The following is a 15,562-nucleotide window of genomic DNA, read 5'->3' as shown; positions in this document are numbered from 1 at the left end:
TGGAAATTATCCTCCAAAATTTAGCCATAGTCAACATATTTTTTAAAACAGAGTTTTTTGGTGGAAATTTTGTTGAGAAGGAGACAGGGACATTGATAATTTTGAGCTCAGAGGAAAGCACAAGAAGTCAGGAAATTTGAAAATGAGGAAATAATTGAAGCTCTGCTGAAGGACTTTGGCAGTCTGAAGGTATATCGATGGTGAAGCTAGAATGCTTTTTCGTTGGCAGCGTTGCAAAATTCTACGTTAATGTTGGAGAACCAATCATATTAAATCAGTAAAATTTCTCCTAATTTCTCTCTAAGTATGTACAAATTTTCTCCAAAAATTTCGTCCAATAAGATTTTTTACTTTTCTCTTTCAATTGTAAAATCCGAGAGAAAATTTAAAGCACTGCAATTGAGATGTGAGTTCTTCTAATTTTATCCTTCATCCAAAAGTCAAAGTGGCATCTCAGGCAGCACACACTCACATTCTTATTAATAAATAACAATCACCTTGAATTTTTTAGTAGATTTTAAGATAGCGGACGCAATGACAATAATTTCTATAATTCAGTATTGGCAATTGTAATTTTACAGGGTATGACAGAGATCATTGAAGGTGGTCGGTTCAAGTTCCTAACAGATGGCGAAACCAATTCAATTACATTGTGTATGCGCAAGGTAAAGCCCAACGATGAAGGCAAGTACAAAATCGTTGTCAGCAACATCCACGGCGAAGACTCAGCTGAAATGCAACTCTACGTCTCAGGTATGTCTATCATGTCTTTTCGATTTCTCTTCTTCCCAAAAACGTCTGCAACGAGGCTGTTGTTCCTGATGCAAATCAGAGATTTTAACCTGTTGCCTGCTGAAGTGTTTTGGGCACATATTTCCCTCAGCACAACAGCGTCCCTCCCCCTCCCCCTTCCAAAAAATACAAAATAATATACAAACAGTAGCAAAAATTCAGTGAAGCACTATTTTGCTGAGGTCATGCCAGTTGTGTGTCAGCATACACATGGCTCCAACAACCGTGGCCTCACAGGATCGGAAGATAGTCACATGAGCAACCACATTCCAGTCAAAATGACTGGTGTAGTGTCCATAGAACTCTTAAATGCTTGTCATTACGGCCTCTGTGGCAAGCGACTTACCAAGGTGCTCCCGGCAATTTGCCAAAACTTTCAGCAGAATTAAGATATTCAAATTATGGCAAAATAATGTAAAGATTAAAGGTACCTAAACAGTTTTGTAGAGTATTCGGTGTATAGTCAGTCAACAAACTACAGGTTAATAATTCATCTTGGCTCAAGTTTGCTTTTCATCAACAATAGGTACCTCACATTTTCTGTAAAATTCTGCGTGTTAATGAGCAAGTCTATCATTGCCGGAACTTTTTCTTTTCTTTCTCTCTTTTATTTTTATGAGTATTTATTTATAATAGAAATGCTTAAAATAACAAACCGCACAGAATTTTTTTACAAGCACCTTTAGAAGTAAAACAAGAAAGAGGAAGAGAGAGAGTGAGGAAGGAAGAGAATATGGGATGGGAGAAAAGGGGGAATGAGAGAGAGGAAAAAGGGTATAGAACGATTGCCAGAATAAAAATCACTATAGTTTCTGATTTTTATTTTGTTCAGATTCAAGTGGTATGGACTTCCGTGCCATGTTGAAGAAGAGGAAATATGCCAAATGGGGCAAAGAAAAGGAGGATCCAGACTGGGGTGATCTTAAAGAAACTGAAAAACCAGTTCCTGCCCTCAAAAAAGTGGAAAAGGTATGTATCATTCACCGTTTTGATCAAATAAGGCTCAGAGCTTCAGAAAATTACTCATTTGGAAATATCTGGCAAACGTTTAGTTTCCGAGTGTCAAGTTGAAATCAAACTTTAGGCTCATTATTTATTCAATTGACCACCAGACAAGGCACGAATTTAAGCATTCTGATACCTGTTCCTTAACGAGAATTTCGTATAAAACATGATTCTTGCATAAAAAATTACTGAATTTAAAACCTAATTACGATTTTAACATTTTTATTTTACATTGATCATAAGAAACTTGAATTGCACGGTCACAAGAATCTCAATACTCTACGTGAGTCAAATCGTGCACTGCAACGGTTTTGGCAAATTTCTTAATTGACCGATGGTCCTTCTGCTCTTTGTGTCATTCAAAGTGTCAACGCGTGTAACAGCTGAGGTGAAGATTGAGATTTAGGTTGTCAAAATTTCATACCGCAGAGACTGTTACAGTGTTCAGTGCGCAGTTTGACTAATATAGACCTTTGTATTTTCATGAGCAGGAAGTTAAAATTCATGCATCAAGAAACATTAAATATCTTGGTTAGGAGTTAATTTCAGTAATTCTCATTGCGTGAATCGTGTTCCACTTGAAATTTTGGGAAAGAAATATGTATTAGAATGCCTAGCTTCGTACCTGTCTAGTGCTTCATTTACCAGATGCAAGAGAATCAAAGCAATTTCTCATTGGAAGGAAGCAATGTTTTAAAAACGATTTTCAACAGGCTCTTGAACTGTATGTTCTGCAGATTTTCTCTGCCAAGATTTCAAAAAGTTCTCCGAAAATGAATGCTCCTCTGACTATGTTCGAGGACAAATATGCAACGATAAGTTCAATGGTAGATCAACAGATAGCTTTAATATTGCACCACAACAGGCTGAATTCTTGCCCCAAGCACCTCTTTCTTTTAGTCCATAGTAAGAAATTGAAAGGCAGGCGCTTCTTAATAACTGAGAACTTTCCCCTGAGATCCTTTTCCCTTGCATCTGTGGATCTAATATTTAGATATCTTCCGAAACAGAATTCATTGAATGCCACTTAATTTAACAGTTTTGAAATCTAACACAGTATCCTCAGGTTTGAGAGTCAAAACTGAGACTCGTGCTTTGAAGGAACCTACCTATACCCTGTCTCTCGACCGAAACATCCATCCTCTTTCTACTCATGTACATCATTCAGTAGGAGCCATTTACAGACATAAATCAGAGGATTTAAAGAACTTCATTTCTACACATTTAATTGCTTTTGTAGGTATGTCCTTCGTCAAAAAGTCTCACCTAGATACGTTCACTTCCCTAGTGCCTAGTACATGTAGCCGCTCCTGAACAATTTCCCCAGCAACCTACTGAAAAAAAGACTGTTCTCATCTCTAGAAGTCTGGAGAGTTCATTTTGATACCAGGAATTTTGTGTTCACTACTGAGGAATATTTTTTTTTTCTTGAAGATTAACTTGGACATCATCTTTATTGTTCTTATAGTTCTCATGATTTTTATAGCCTCTGTTAAAGTTTTATCGGAAATTATCTCTAGCTGATGTAATCCCTGGTTGGCCAGTGCTCCATCAGGCTCCCAAATTTAAGGTTTGACTCGTCGAATGTTCTCTCGTATGCAATGTGGATGTTTGTAGCAACTTTTTGGACCAAAGAGGTTTCACCTCTTCAACTTGTCTCTCTTTATTGTCAGAAATTATGAAACGTATACTCTATTTGTTGCTGTGAAATGGGCTGGTAGACAGCGTTTACCTTTTAGCTTTTTTATTCGATTTTGGGTCAAATTTTTGCTAGGAAAATTATGTGCATCACAAAATGTTGGATAATCAACTGAGCCAAGTATACATATTTTGTTTTGATGATAAATTTATGACAAGAAAAAATCGGTGAAATCCTCCTTTTTTCTTCATCTACTTAATGATAATGGTAATTAATAATATCAAGGTAACAGAAAGTCGTTTTGATGCCTAATTTTGATCGAACTGGTTTCTTGTGAATTGCATCAAATTTTGTAACCTTAAATTCTTCAAGCACACCCACTAATGAATCAAATAAAAAGTCAAAAACTATAATTTAAGTAAGTTTAATATTGATGGCTGAAGTCAAAAAGTGAGTATCTCTGGTTGCAACATTGCAAATCTCTGTTTATGTTTTATTTTTTAAAATAAAACCACGCAACAATTTTTCTTGAATTTTTTTGTGTATTTTCTTTACTCATTCAAACATATGCACAGAAAATTTTAACGGAATATTTTGGCTAGTTCTCTTCTGAGAAAATGAAATGCAATAATAGATGTTTAAACTTGCATTTTTCGTTTTTAGCAATTGACATACCTGTATTGAAATAATTATGTGGTTCACTTTATGTAGGCTTTTTTTACCAGTCCATTTTCTCTTCTCTGCTGAAAAAGTTGAGCTGTGGTTTCCAAAATTCAGTTCTTCGTCTTCTTCTATCTTTATGATCCTACCGCATTTACATGTTCTCAAATCTCTTCGGCATCTTTTGACTTTCCCCCTATCAAATTTTCACCCTTTGTTCCTTCATTCTTTTAGATCATGTCTAAAATGTCTGAATCCTGAGTCCTCCTTCTCTTACATTAGACCTAGACATTTTCTTCTTCAACCAGTGGATTGTCATATATTCTTTAATTGTTTTACCGTTACCCCTCAGTGTTCCTATTTTCCTCTTCATGTGCACTTTTTGACCGATCTCCTTCCTGCTAAACTATCCGTTTTTTGTGAATGTTGTTCAGCAGTACTTCTATGACTGGTTGTTGTCGTAGCTATTGAAATCACTTTGTGGTTACATCTTAATACACTTCGAAGTAAACCTTTTGAGAATCCATCGACAGTGTAATTTGGTCTCTTCAATCTTGAAATTTTTCATCGTATTATTCTGCGGATAGGTTTTTCAAGGACTATCTATCGTCGCCCAAAACCAAAGTTTTGAATGGATCTTTTGCTCACTAGAGATGCTCCGAACTGAGTAGACTTGCTACAGATAAAATTGCACATAAGTCCTTTTGAGCACATCAGAAATGTCTATAATACTCTAACACATAATTTGTATAGTCTGTTTAATATAGTCAAGTTTTTCTGCAGTTTCTGGCGCGCTTTCTGTGTTACTGAAAGTCAGATTTGCTGAGAAAGATGCAAGGAAACCTATCCTACTCTTTTCTTCTTCTTCTGTTGGTTTACTGCCTATCCTACATAAACAGACATTCTTGCAAACTGTACTAAATCTTTCTCATGCGTACTCTCAATCGTCCTTAAGCAGATTTTATATTTTTACCTTCTGCTCCAGAGAGAAAGGAAATAAATGCTTTGAAACTATTGGATTCTTAAAATAGAAATATTTATCTAGGTTTTGCAAGATTGTTTGTTTATTTAGAATAGGTTTTCTTATTTCCCTTCCTCAGCAAACTTGTTTGCAAGTGACCAAAAAAAGTGCCTGCGGACCTAGAAAATTTGAAAAGGTGCGATGAGAACTATGCAAATTGTTCAATAAGGAGTAAATCACAGACTTTTATTGTGTGCGCAATGTGATTCTGGTGTAGTTATACTCTTGAAATATCTTCTCAATTGGTTGTATCTATTGTGTGCGAAAAATCCATTCTCTGTGTAGTAAGGCGTGATTAATTTTGTTTTTTGGTTTTTTTTTTCAGTAATTTTTCTTGATTCCTTGAAAAGGTTTCATTAAATCGGCAAGATTGTTGCTGAACATGCTCATTTTATTTTTATTGGTTACCATCCTGGTGGAAATGATTTAGTAAATCATACAGTCCGGTCGGTTTTGACAGTTTTGAGAATTTTTCTCTTTTTGGTTGCAGTTCTTCAGGTCGAAATTGTTTTTCTTGTCTATTTTTTTGTCTTTTGTAGATGAAATTGAAGTTGACGTAAATTCTGTAATCGAGAAGTTATTTTTTGACTTTTGTATTTTGAACATATGAAGAGGACATCCTTGTTATTTTTTCTTTCCATGGGTTTTTTTTATCTTCTTCCTCTTTTTCTGATAGTGTGTGTTTCTGGTTGCCCCAGAATACCTTCTCAATCACTGAAATGGAAGTTTTCTCATTTTGACTGTTTAATCTCTATTTATGGAAGTGTATCTGCTATATATTTTATTATTCCCGATATTTTTACATCAACAAGCATTTTCAAATCTCCGCAGTTTCTTTCCAATAAATTATTCTCATAAAATAAAAATTCTTACCTTTTCCGCAATAAAATAAAATTGACCTTTCCTACCTAAGTATTTTACTTTATTTTATCCACCTGAAAATTTTGAGCTGGTAGAAAAATTTGCTCTGTTCAAGAAAAACTTTGCCATTATACAGTTTTAATAAAATTTATTTATTTTTTTTTTTTCATAGTAAGAATCACCAAAAGTTTTCGTTCAGTCCATTATTTCTTTTGAAACATGTTTCACGTACCAAATCTCTCAACAGTGTTTTTCAAGTATAATTACTGTGCATCATCGTTGCATCGTATCAATTTTACCCCATCCACAACATTTTATTCGACAGGTTCTTTCTTATCTTAGTTATTCTAATTCATTTTACTTAAATTTTAACAGAAACAAGATTCTTTCTTGAAGCCCCTAGTCGACCAATATGCAAAGGAAGGCAAAGATAAGAAAGTTGTCTTTGAGGCTGTCTTTTCTAAGCCAAACAGCAAACCGAAATGGTTCTTCAGAAAAGATGTAAGTAATTTATGGACACTGTTTTCGTTTATACTCGTAGTTCAACAAATTATCTGAGTTTTATTTTTGATGAAAATTTGCTGCTATGAAATAATAATTTTTCTTCGATTGAAATAAACTATTTGGGAGTTTTATGTTTGAAGTCTCCTGTCAGCATGAATTTTTTTTCTTTCTCTCTCTGAAATTACATATCTTTTACCTCTGAGATGTTGTAAGCTAATGAGATTTGAATCAGAAAATTGTCAGAAAGCGAGTTAGTTTTTTAAGGAGTCAGATGAATTTGTCAATCCATGGAGATTCTGCAAGCTTATGAGTGACTATTTAGGAAAAACTAAATTTTTCAAAATAACGGAAGCCCAATTTTTTTTCACAATACTTTCCTAATGTCAATGAATCATCAGTTCAATGAAATTTTCAAGGCATTTACTCAAATTTTCAAAATGAAGAGGCGATCTGAATACTTGAATTAAAATCTAGCATTCATTCAGCAATCTGAGCAGTCTAGCATCTGACATTTTGTTTATTCACCAATAAGTACTAAGATTTAATATTGTGTATTTTTATCTCTAGGAATTATTCGTTGGCCAGAAATACAAGTTCAAAAATGAAAATGATTCTTACACTCTTATCATTAACAATCCCAAAGTGGAGGATACTGGCAAATACACGATAGAAATTGGTGGTATTTCCTCAACCGCTTTCTTGAACGTTGAAGGTAAGAAGGATCAGACTTAATTACAATAATTCATCGGAAAAGTAAAGTTCATGTCTCTGAATCTGTATTATATTATCACCCTAATTTTAAATCTCCAAATGTTTGGTGTAGTTAGTACCTAAATGTCAGAAAGTTCTCCAACTCTCCCTCAGAAAAACCTCAATTATATGTGACATGAATACAGGTGAAATTGAGGACAATTTTGCCCTTAATATGTGACTGTCCATGAGAAAAAGAGCTCAAACACACAAAAAAAAAACTCAAAATTGAGATAAGTACCAGTGATTAGAGAAACTATTTTCAAATATTTTACCCAAAGTTGGTGCAAAATGCTTGAAAATGTCAAACCAAACTAGGATTATAGTGATCCAAAGGTAATAATTAAAAAAAAAATTTAAAGGAAGGTTTGTCCAAGATTTTATTAAGCAGCTCAAAATTAACGCTATAATATTAATTTTCACACTCTCTGTCAGCATGAAGTAGAACTACACTTCTTGCAACTGCCCTCTTTGAATGCTAAAGAGATTTTTACTTGAAATTTCAAATTTTGAATTCCCACCTGACTCTGAAAATCTTTCTCCGGAAAGTTTTGCATTGATTCACATGGGTCCTATTTCTGCGCACACTCATATTATCTCTAGAATGCTTTCCATCAAATAAAGGATTTTGTAGGTTGAATCACCTTGGTTGTGAACTAAATGGTATATTTCATTTCTCTCATTAATGTTTTTTGTTTCCAGAGCCAGCACCAACATACACTTTCATCAAACCGCTGCCGAAGAAGTCCGATGGATTCACAAACCACGAAATCATCCTGGAATGTACCGTCAGCAACAGCATGGCCATTGTCGGATGGTACAAGGGCAGCACTAAACTTTCGGTATGAATGATCATCCATATGAATTTTCATCTACTTAATATAATATTAAAAAAGTCATCAGTAAAATCTGCTTCCATAGATGCAAATCGACGGTAAAACTGCAAAATCGCGAATCTCAGTTTGCGACGCTGTAAACTTCCTAGTATAATCAATTTTCTAAACAGAAAAATATTTAAAGTCATTTCTCAAAAACTTCCTTGATTTTTCCTCTCAGTGAGAAAAATATTGTCAGATAATTTCGAGCAATACTGTCGATTTGCTCTCTTTTAATAGAATGAAATGGAAGTGAAAATTTTGCAACTGAGATACAATTTGAACCAGTCTCTAGACTAGTGATGTCGTAACTGAAGCTTTTTGCATTTGAATTTCAAAAATTCCGTTTATCTGGATAATGTGGAAATGTGTTATCTTTTAGGATGGAGACCAGTACAGTACATCAAAAGACATGACTGGTGTCTGCCGGCTGACAATTAAATGTGGAACACTGGAGGACAGTGGAGAATATACCTGTAAGATCGAAAAACAAACTGATAAAACAACCACAACTCTGAAAGTCGTTGGTGAGTATTCCGTTTATTGTTATGTTATAGTTCTGAAAATAGTTTAATTATTGTACAAAAAATAAAATGCAGAACTACCCACTCTAAAATTTGCAAAACCTGCAATTTATTTTCTCTGTTATTTTTTTTGACAATGCAATGGCATATCATTGTAATCCTCTGCAAAGATCCATTACCAACGCTTTACAGCTGAATTTTGCCGGAAGTTCGCAAAAATTATCCTTTTTTTGATGATATTTTTAAGGCTTCCATAAACTTCTCCTAATCGCAATGTAAACCATACAGGGCTTTTCTACAGAAAGGGGCTGTGTAAAGGGCGCCTTTTATTACGACTATGAAAATGACTCTCAGCTTGTTTACTAATGATGACTACTTTACTCCTTTTTTTGAGCGTTTGCAATTGAATATTGTCTTCTCCAATTCTGCTTATTTTCCTCCAGAATATCCATACAAGTTTGTGAAAGTCTTGAAGCATCAACAATTAACGGAGAAAGATACAATCACCTTGCATTGTGAGCTTGACGATGCCGCTGGTGAAGTTACATGGACCAAGAATGGAGAGGAGATCAAACCAGACAAAAGGTAATACTATGGTTCTTTTAGTATTTATCATCCGGTATCCAAATACTCTTTTCCCATTTTAAAATTAATTTCTGTTATCTGATTGATTGTGAAACCTGAATTTAATTTTCTGTAAGCAAGTTGTATCAGACTTTTCACCCTAAATTCTCCTATTTGCTGCTATTACCAATTCCATGATTCTCATGATATTTCCTCTAGAGTTGCTGTTATCGTTTTCTCTTTTTAATTTCTTCAACCGTGTAGTAATGATTGATACCACTCGTATAATTTGATCTTCGATGGATACTATTTTACTGTTTGAGACGGCAAACACCATTTTAAGATTTTGGGTCTATTTTTTAATTACTGCTTTTAGGGGAAATTTTTGCAGGAAGTTGAGGCCAATTTTCCCTTGACAATTTGTGTTCCATCATTAACTTCAGAGGGCCATCCTAGAAATTGGCGTAAAATGAGATGGAATGTTTGAGAGATGTGAGATGAAATGGAAGTTTTGAAAATTATCACCTTCTTTATCAAAGAACAAACCACCCTCTTCTTATTAGGTAGACTGTATAGATGTATTTATGCTAAAAGGAACCATGTTACACGCAAACGCACAAAAATGTGTCCATATTTAAATCCAAAGTTATCCATTTTATGATCTAGTATGGTTGATTCGATCCGATACTCTATGATTCCTTCTCTTTTTCAGGGTCCAAATCATCAAAGAGGGCAGGAAACGTAAAGTCATCATCAAGGATGCCAAAGTCACCGATGCTGGTGTTTACACTTGCACCAGTAATGCTGATAAGACTGAAGCAGAAATTATCATTCAGTGTAAGCAAAATATCCTTCTATGAATTATACACGCCTTACTTATGTGCTTGTTGGGTGGGAAGTTAACATCAGCTGTAGGAAGGAGTGTGATAGGTCAAATGAGAGGCAAATTTGAGGATGATGGAAACCAGGATAATGTTCAGAAATCCAAATTTGACTGTTCTTAGTTGTTGATTTCATCAAATTTTTACATCACTTAGCAATCACAATTTTGCGTAAAATCTTTCTACTGCGCGAAATTTCCTTCTTTGAATTGAAATCATTTTCTCATCCCTGACTGGAAAGCTACAAAATGATATGCATGGAATGAAACAATATATAAACTCATAAAGTGACCCTCTGATCTTAAAAAAGGGGGAAAATTGTGACTTACACCAGCATGAAAAAAAAAGTTTAGAAATTTCTTCTGGGTTGTTAGCCACCAGGAAAATCTGGAAAAGTCAGAGAATGTAACTCAACCGGGAAAAGTCAGTTAATTTCGTCAACGGTCTGGGAATTTTTTGTGGAGCCAGGTTCCATGTAAAAGTCGGGGCCACCATGGGCCAGCTGATCTCATTGTTGTGCCAACATTTTGATCATATTAATTAAGTGCCCTTATGTTGTCGTAAAAAAATCAGGGAATTTCTTTCGAAGAAGTCAGGAAAAAGTCAGGGAATGATAAAATGAAATTTTGCCAGCCACTCTGCATCTTGTAGAGAGATTGAGAACAAGAATATTGATTGCTGAGTGGCGTTTGTTTTTTTCTCAGTTATTCACAAGAACCCACTGACTTAAAGTTAGTGCTTGATGAAAGTTTTTTACTCATAAGTGTACCCTTTTTTACAGACCAAAACCGATTCAACAAGAAACTTAAGGATTCAGTGGCTGTCGAGCGGCAGAAACTTGTTCTTGATGTTGAATTGCAAGATCAAACTGCTCCTGCAGAATGGTTCTTCAATGGAGAACCTATAGAATCCTCTGACCTGTAAGTATCGTGATTATACACCAATCCTTAGCAAATCTGCTCCTCTCTCTAATTGGGAATGGTTGCTTGAAACCTGATGAACAAGCAATTTTAGTAAATTTTAAGAAGTTTCGAACAAGTAAAAAATGAGGAAGTTATTAGCTTATATATATAAATTTTATCTTCTAAATGCTGATGTTTTCAACTTTCATAGTTTATGGATGCATACAGTAACATTTGGAAAGTTTGAAAGAGAAAGGTTAGAGAGGGGTTTGATGCGGCCTCATCAGTGATGATTATGGCCGAAAATATCAATCCCTTCAATTTTAAAGATGTGCATGAAATGAGATGGTAAAACATGGTTTTGCGGATCAAATTTCAAGTTATTCTTGGGGTATTGCTTTTAATGTATTTCAAAATTTGCACATTAGTCCCTTCATCCAGAAATATTCCTGAAGCTAAAATTTCAATTACATAAATGGCGCAATTGTCAAAATTGGCTTTATTTACATGACTGCAATATCTGGAATGTTTTTTATTGTCGAAATAATTTCCATTCTAAGTTTTTTATTTTTCAATTGAAATTTCGTACAAGGTATTTTTTAAATCTCTTTTTTTGAGCGCCGCAAATTTTCCGAATAAGACAGAAAAATATTTAATATGTTTTTTAATGAACCATGTATCTGTGCTTTGCAGAATTGAGATCAAGAATCTGGGTGGAGGCAAACACCAGCTTATTTTCAATAAAATTGGTCTTGAAAATGCAGGAGAAATATCTTGCAAGTCTGGAGAACTGACATCGTCGTGCAAGATCGAAGTGAAGAAAGGCGAAGAAAAGCCTGTCATCAACTTCGGTGATTCTGTTGAAGCACCCTGCACTGCGCCTATTAGATTTGAAGTTCCTTATACAGGTAACCATTTTTTGTTTTCCTTCTATTCTATAATATGAATAATACTGAACTTCCTATGAAGGATCAAGGAGTCTGTCAGAAGCGATATGTGATCAATGTTGGAAAAAATTGTTCACATCTATCATAAGATCCCAAAATTATCAAGCAGAAAATTTGAAGAACGTATTTTTGGTCCCTCCGAAGACTTTGTATTCTCAAAGACTGGACTGTTTCATGAGTAGGAAAATCGTTTTGATGATGTTTGATACCCTAATGCAGTATGAATAGTTTTTTCTCCTTTTTTTCTTCTCTTTCTTTTTCTCTTAGCTTGATTGAGAAGGAAAAAATTGTCAGGTGAGGCAGAGGGTGTACTTCAATCCACTCAAAAATTAAAAAAAGAAAACAGATCATAACGCATCACACAAGCTGGATCAAATTTTTTGACAAAAATTGCTAAACCACAAGCAGCAGTTGAAACGAAAAAATAGTCCGGAAGGGATGCCATCAGTGATATTTGGAGCAAAATGCATTCAAAATTTCAGGGTTAAAATTAGTCAAGGAATACTGCTTCTCAAAATAAGTTCTTTCTCTAGTTTTTCAATAGTTTAATTTTGTTTTCTGAGTATTTATTTCATATGTGTATGGTTTCTTTTCAATAGTGGAAGGAACCAGGACGTCGCAGGTAGAGGCAAAGTTGGTGAAGGATGGAAAGGTATTGCCATTGAAAGAAGTCGACGTTGTTGTGGGCGAGGATAAAGTTACATTTACAGTTAAGAAACCGTCGCACGATCAGTCCGGACGGTACCAGCTCAGGATCTCCAACGAACAGGGTGATGCCATTCAGGATGTCACCATCAATATGCAAGGTAAAAATTTAAACTTTTAAAGTGATCAGTCAGATGTAAATATTGAAAAGTTGAAAAAGATAAATTTGAGTTTCTGATTTAAATGCGCTATCATCAGCATATATCTTTCACCCAAAAGAGTAGAAGATAGCTCTAAGAAAATATCCTCATACTGGGAAGATCAAATTCCCACTTATTTTTCAGTTTACTTTTATTTAATAATTTTGATAATTGATCAATTCAAATCTGCAACATTAACCCATTTGCAAACAGAGACAAGTATACACGTCAGTAATGTTTTGGGACAACTGTTTCATGGATAAGTTAACTCGCGTGGTCGCTAGGCGATTACTAGCAGACATATGTAGTATGTACTTGCCATTGCCAACTCAGGGCAAGTGTATATGGATGCAGTAACTTGCGCAGTTGGTGGACAATTGTTTTGGTCATGTTTGTCCCATCGCTTGGTATTGTGGATATGTTTCTAAAACTAATTCAAGATTATTCTGTTGCCCTCCTGGTTACTTGCACTACTAGGCATCATCAGCAAAAAAAAATGCTTGTATGCAAATGGGTTGAATTAATTTTTTTCTCAATTATTATACTCATCGGTATGATTAGAGTGTAAAAAAAGTATTCTCACCCTACTGCTACAGTTAATTTTTCTCTCCGTAATCACCTTTTTTTGGCACCTTTCAATAAGTTTCTAATCCTTCTTATTTATTCATGTTCATTCTCTGTTTACTGTGTCCTTTCTTTTCTGATGGCCATTTTATTTTGACTATCCCTAATTTTTGTTAATTAGTGTACACTCATGTATGTAAGATGTATAAATAAACTAATCAGTAATGAGAAAATCTATTTTCTAATGCAGACGTACCATCACCACCTCAAGACATTGACGTGTACGATGTTATGCAAACCTCATGCAAAGTTAAATGGAAGGCACCCGCTGACGATGGAGGCGCGCCAATCATTAATTATGTTGTTGAGCGCCTGGATCTCAGTGTTAAAGGCTCATGGTACAACTGTGGAGAAGTCACGCCGGACATCACAGAGTTCGCCATCAACGATCTCACCGGTAAAAAGGTCTACAAGTTCCGCATCAGGGCTGTCAACAAGATTGGGTCATCAGAGCCTGGAGTCTTTGCTAAGGACGTCTTTGCCAAGGATCCTTGGGGTGAGTTGTTTTCAAATTGTAAGCCGCAGTCCCCAGCTTGAGGAGCAAAAAAAGGAAACAGTCTGACAAATGGATATAATATAAATATATTCTAAATATTCTTGGAAAATGCTCAGTGGTGATAGCAGATAGCCCATGAATACCTATAAGCAAATGATCTCTTGCACTCTTGATTTTCCTGCCAAGGTTTTTTGCAACCGAAAAATTTACTATGAACAAACATTTTCAGAATCAAGATTTTTTAAGGATTTTACACTTCCAAGATCGAATAATTTCACATTGTACACGCCTAATATTTTTCTAAAAAATTTCGATTCCATTTGTCTCCTTCAATCTTCATATTTTCTAATTATTCACTTTTATTCTTTTAGATGAACCCTCGAAGCCAAGAGATGTGGAATGTGTGGACTGGGATGTCGATCACGCTGATCTCAAATGGACCAAACCAGAATCTGACGGAGGCGCTCCGATCACTGGTTATATCATAGAATACAAAGTAAGGACAGTTTTTCAAGTAAAAATTTTGTTAAGATTCACAAGTATCCTAGTTTCAGCACCAGTGGCGTGACATGCTTTGCGATATATTGATTGATCTGTCATTAAATCTATGGAAAAGGATTGATTGTCAAGGTGTTCGCAGGGAACACCTTGATAATCGATTCTTTACTACAGCTTCAAATGCAGAAATATCGATAACAGATCATTCACGCCACGCCACTGTTTAGCACAGCCAAAGAAATGATCATTAGATTTTTCTCCTGGTCACGAGCTGACTTTCTTGGAAGATAATCTTTATAAAATTTAAAATATCCTATTAAGCGATCAGGCTTCTCAGCCGTGAAAGAATCAAGCATTTTTACGTTCTAAACTATGATTAATTTATATGGACTCCTCTCATAGTTGACAAGCTTTCTATCAATGCTATTTTTATTTTACTGGGCCTCGATGTCGATTTATCAGCTCCTGTTGTTCACCAGGTAGGTCTACATAACCGAAAATAATTTTAATATTATCCTGAACTGTAGTTAAGCTCCTTTTAAATCAAGCAAGATCCTTTCATCAATACTTTGAGCCATCAATCAATGATCGAATAACATAGGTTATATCTCAGCTGTCTGCAAAAAAAAGTTTGCTGCTGAAAAAATGGAGCCCAGACAATTACTAGACTTTTTGAGAACCACCAAAAATCCTGTAAATCAAGCAATCTGGTAAATCGGTAAGCTGAGTTTTTTCGCAGCAGTATCACTGTGAATGAAATCCTACCACGAGACTTCAAAAATTTGGGTAAATCAACACTTGTAGCCAATCAAAATGTGGTGAATTGTGAGGAGAAAATGACAAGAATCTGCAAAGAATTAAAGAAGTCGAAAAATCCGATGTTTTCAGTTACTCAAATTTTTCCTGTATGATCTGTGTTCTCATCTTTACTTTGCTTTTTAGGAAAAGTTCGGAAAAGAATGGATAAAAGGCAAAGAACTAGAGGGCGATATAACCTCAGGCACAATCGATAATCTCAAGGAAGGAACCCAGTACGAGTTCAGAGTCCGCGCTGTCAACAAGGCAGGCAAGGGTGAACCCAGTGAGCCTACCAACCCGATCGTTGCAAAATCAAGATTCGGTGAGTCTCCTTACTCTCCCAACTTGGTTGCTTACGATCAAACATGCACCCATT

At 35.2% G+C, this 15,562-nt stretch overlaps 1 protein-coding gene across 28 annotated transcripts in view; it reads left to right on the top strand.

Annotated features, from left to right (window-relative positions):
- bt (projectin protein bent) overlaps nt 1-15,562 on the top strand; it is a 256,610-nt gene that overhangs the window by 176,289 nt on the left and 64,759 nt on the right. For all 28 annotated transcript variants that reach the window (XM_072304609.1, XM_019048127.2, XM_019048132.2 and 25 more), the window contains 14 exons: nt 582-753; nt 1,625-1,761; nt 6,354-6,479; nt 7,050-7,194; nt 7,935-8,074; nt 8,490-8,634; nt 9,075-9,216; nt 9,908-10,032; nt 10,858-10,996; nt 11,672-11,886; nt 12,525-12,731; nt 13,585-13,890; nt 14,262-14,386; nt 15,331-15,508. In XM_072304609.1, coding sequence (XP_072160710.1) covers nt 582-753; nt 1,625-1,761; nt 6,354-6,479; nt 7,050-7,194; nt 7,935-8,074; nt 8,490-8,634; nt 9,075-9,216; nt 9,908-10,032; nt 10,858-10,996; nt 11,672-11,886; nt 12,525-12,731; nt 13,585-13,890; nt 14,262-14,386; nt 15,331-15,508 — 2,302 coding nt within the window. The remainder of the gene's footprint in view (nt 1-581; nt 754-1,624; nt 1,762-6,353; nt 6,480-7,049; nt 7,195-7,934; nt 8,075-8,489; nt 8,635-9,074; nt 9,217-9,907; nt 10,033-10,857; nt 10,997-11,671; nt 11,887-12,524; nt 12,732-13,584; nt 13,891-14,261; nt 14,387-15,330; nt 15,509-15,562) is intronic.

This window comes from Bemisia tabaci, chromosome 9 (assembly GCF_918797505.1).
Source record: "Bemisia tabaci chromosome 9, PGI_BMITA_v3".
In the NCBI taxonomy this organism is placed as follows: Eukaryota; Metazoa; Arthropoda; class Insecta; order Hemiptera; family Aleyrodidae; genus Bemisia; species Bemisia tabaci.
This window is presented reverse-complemented; position numbering and strand designations above follow the sequence as displayed.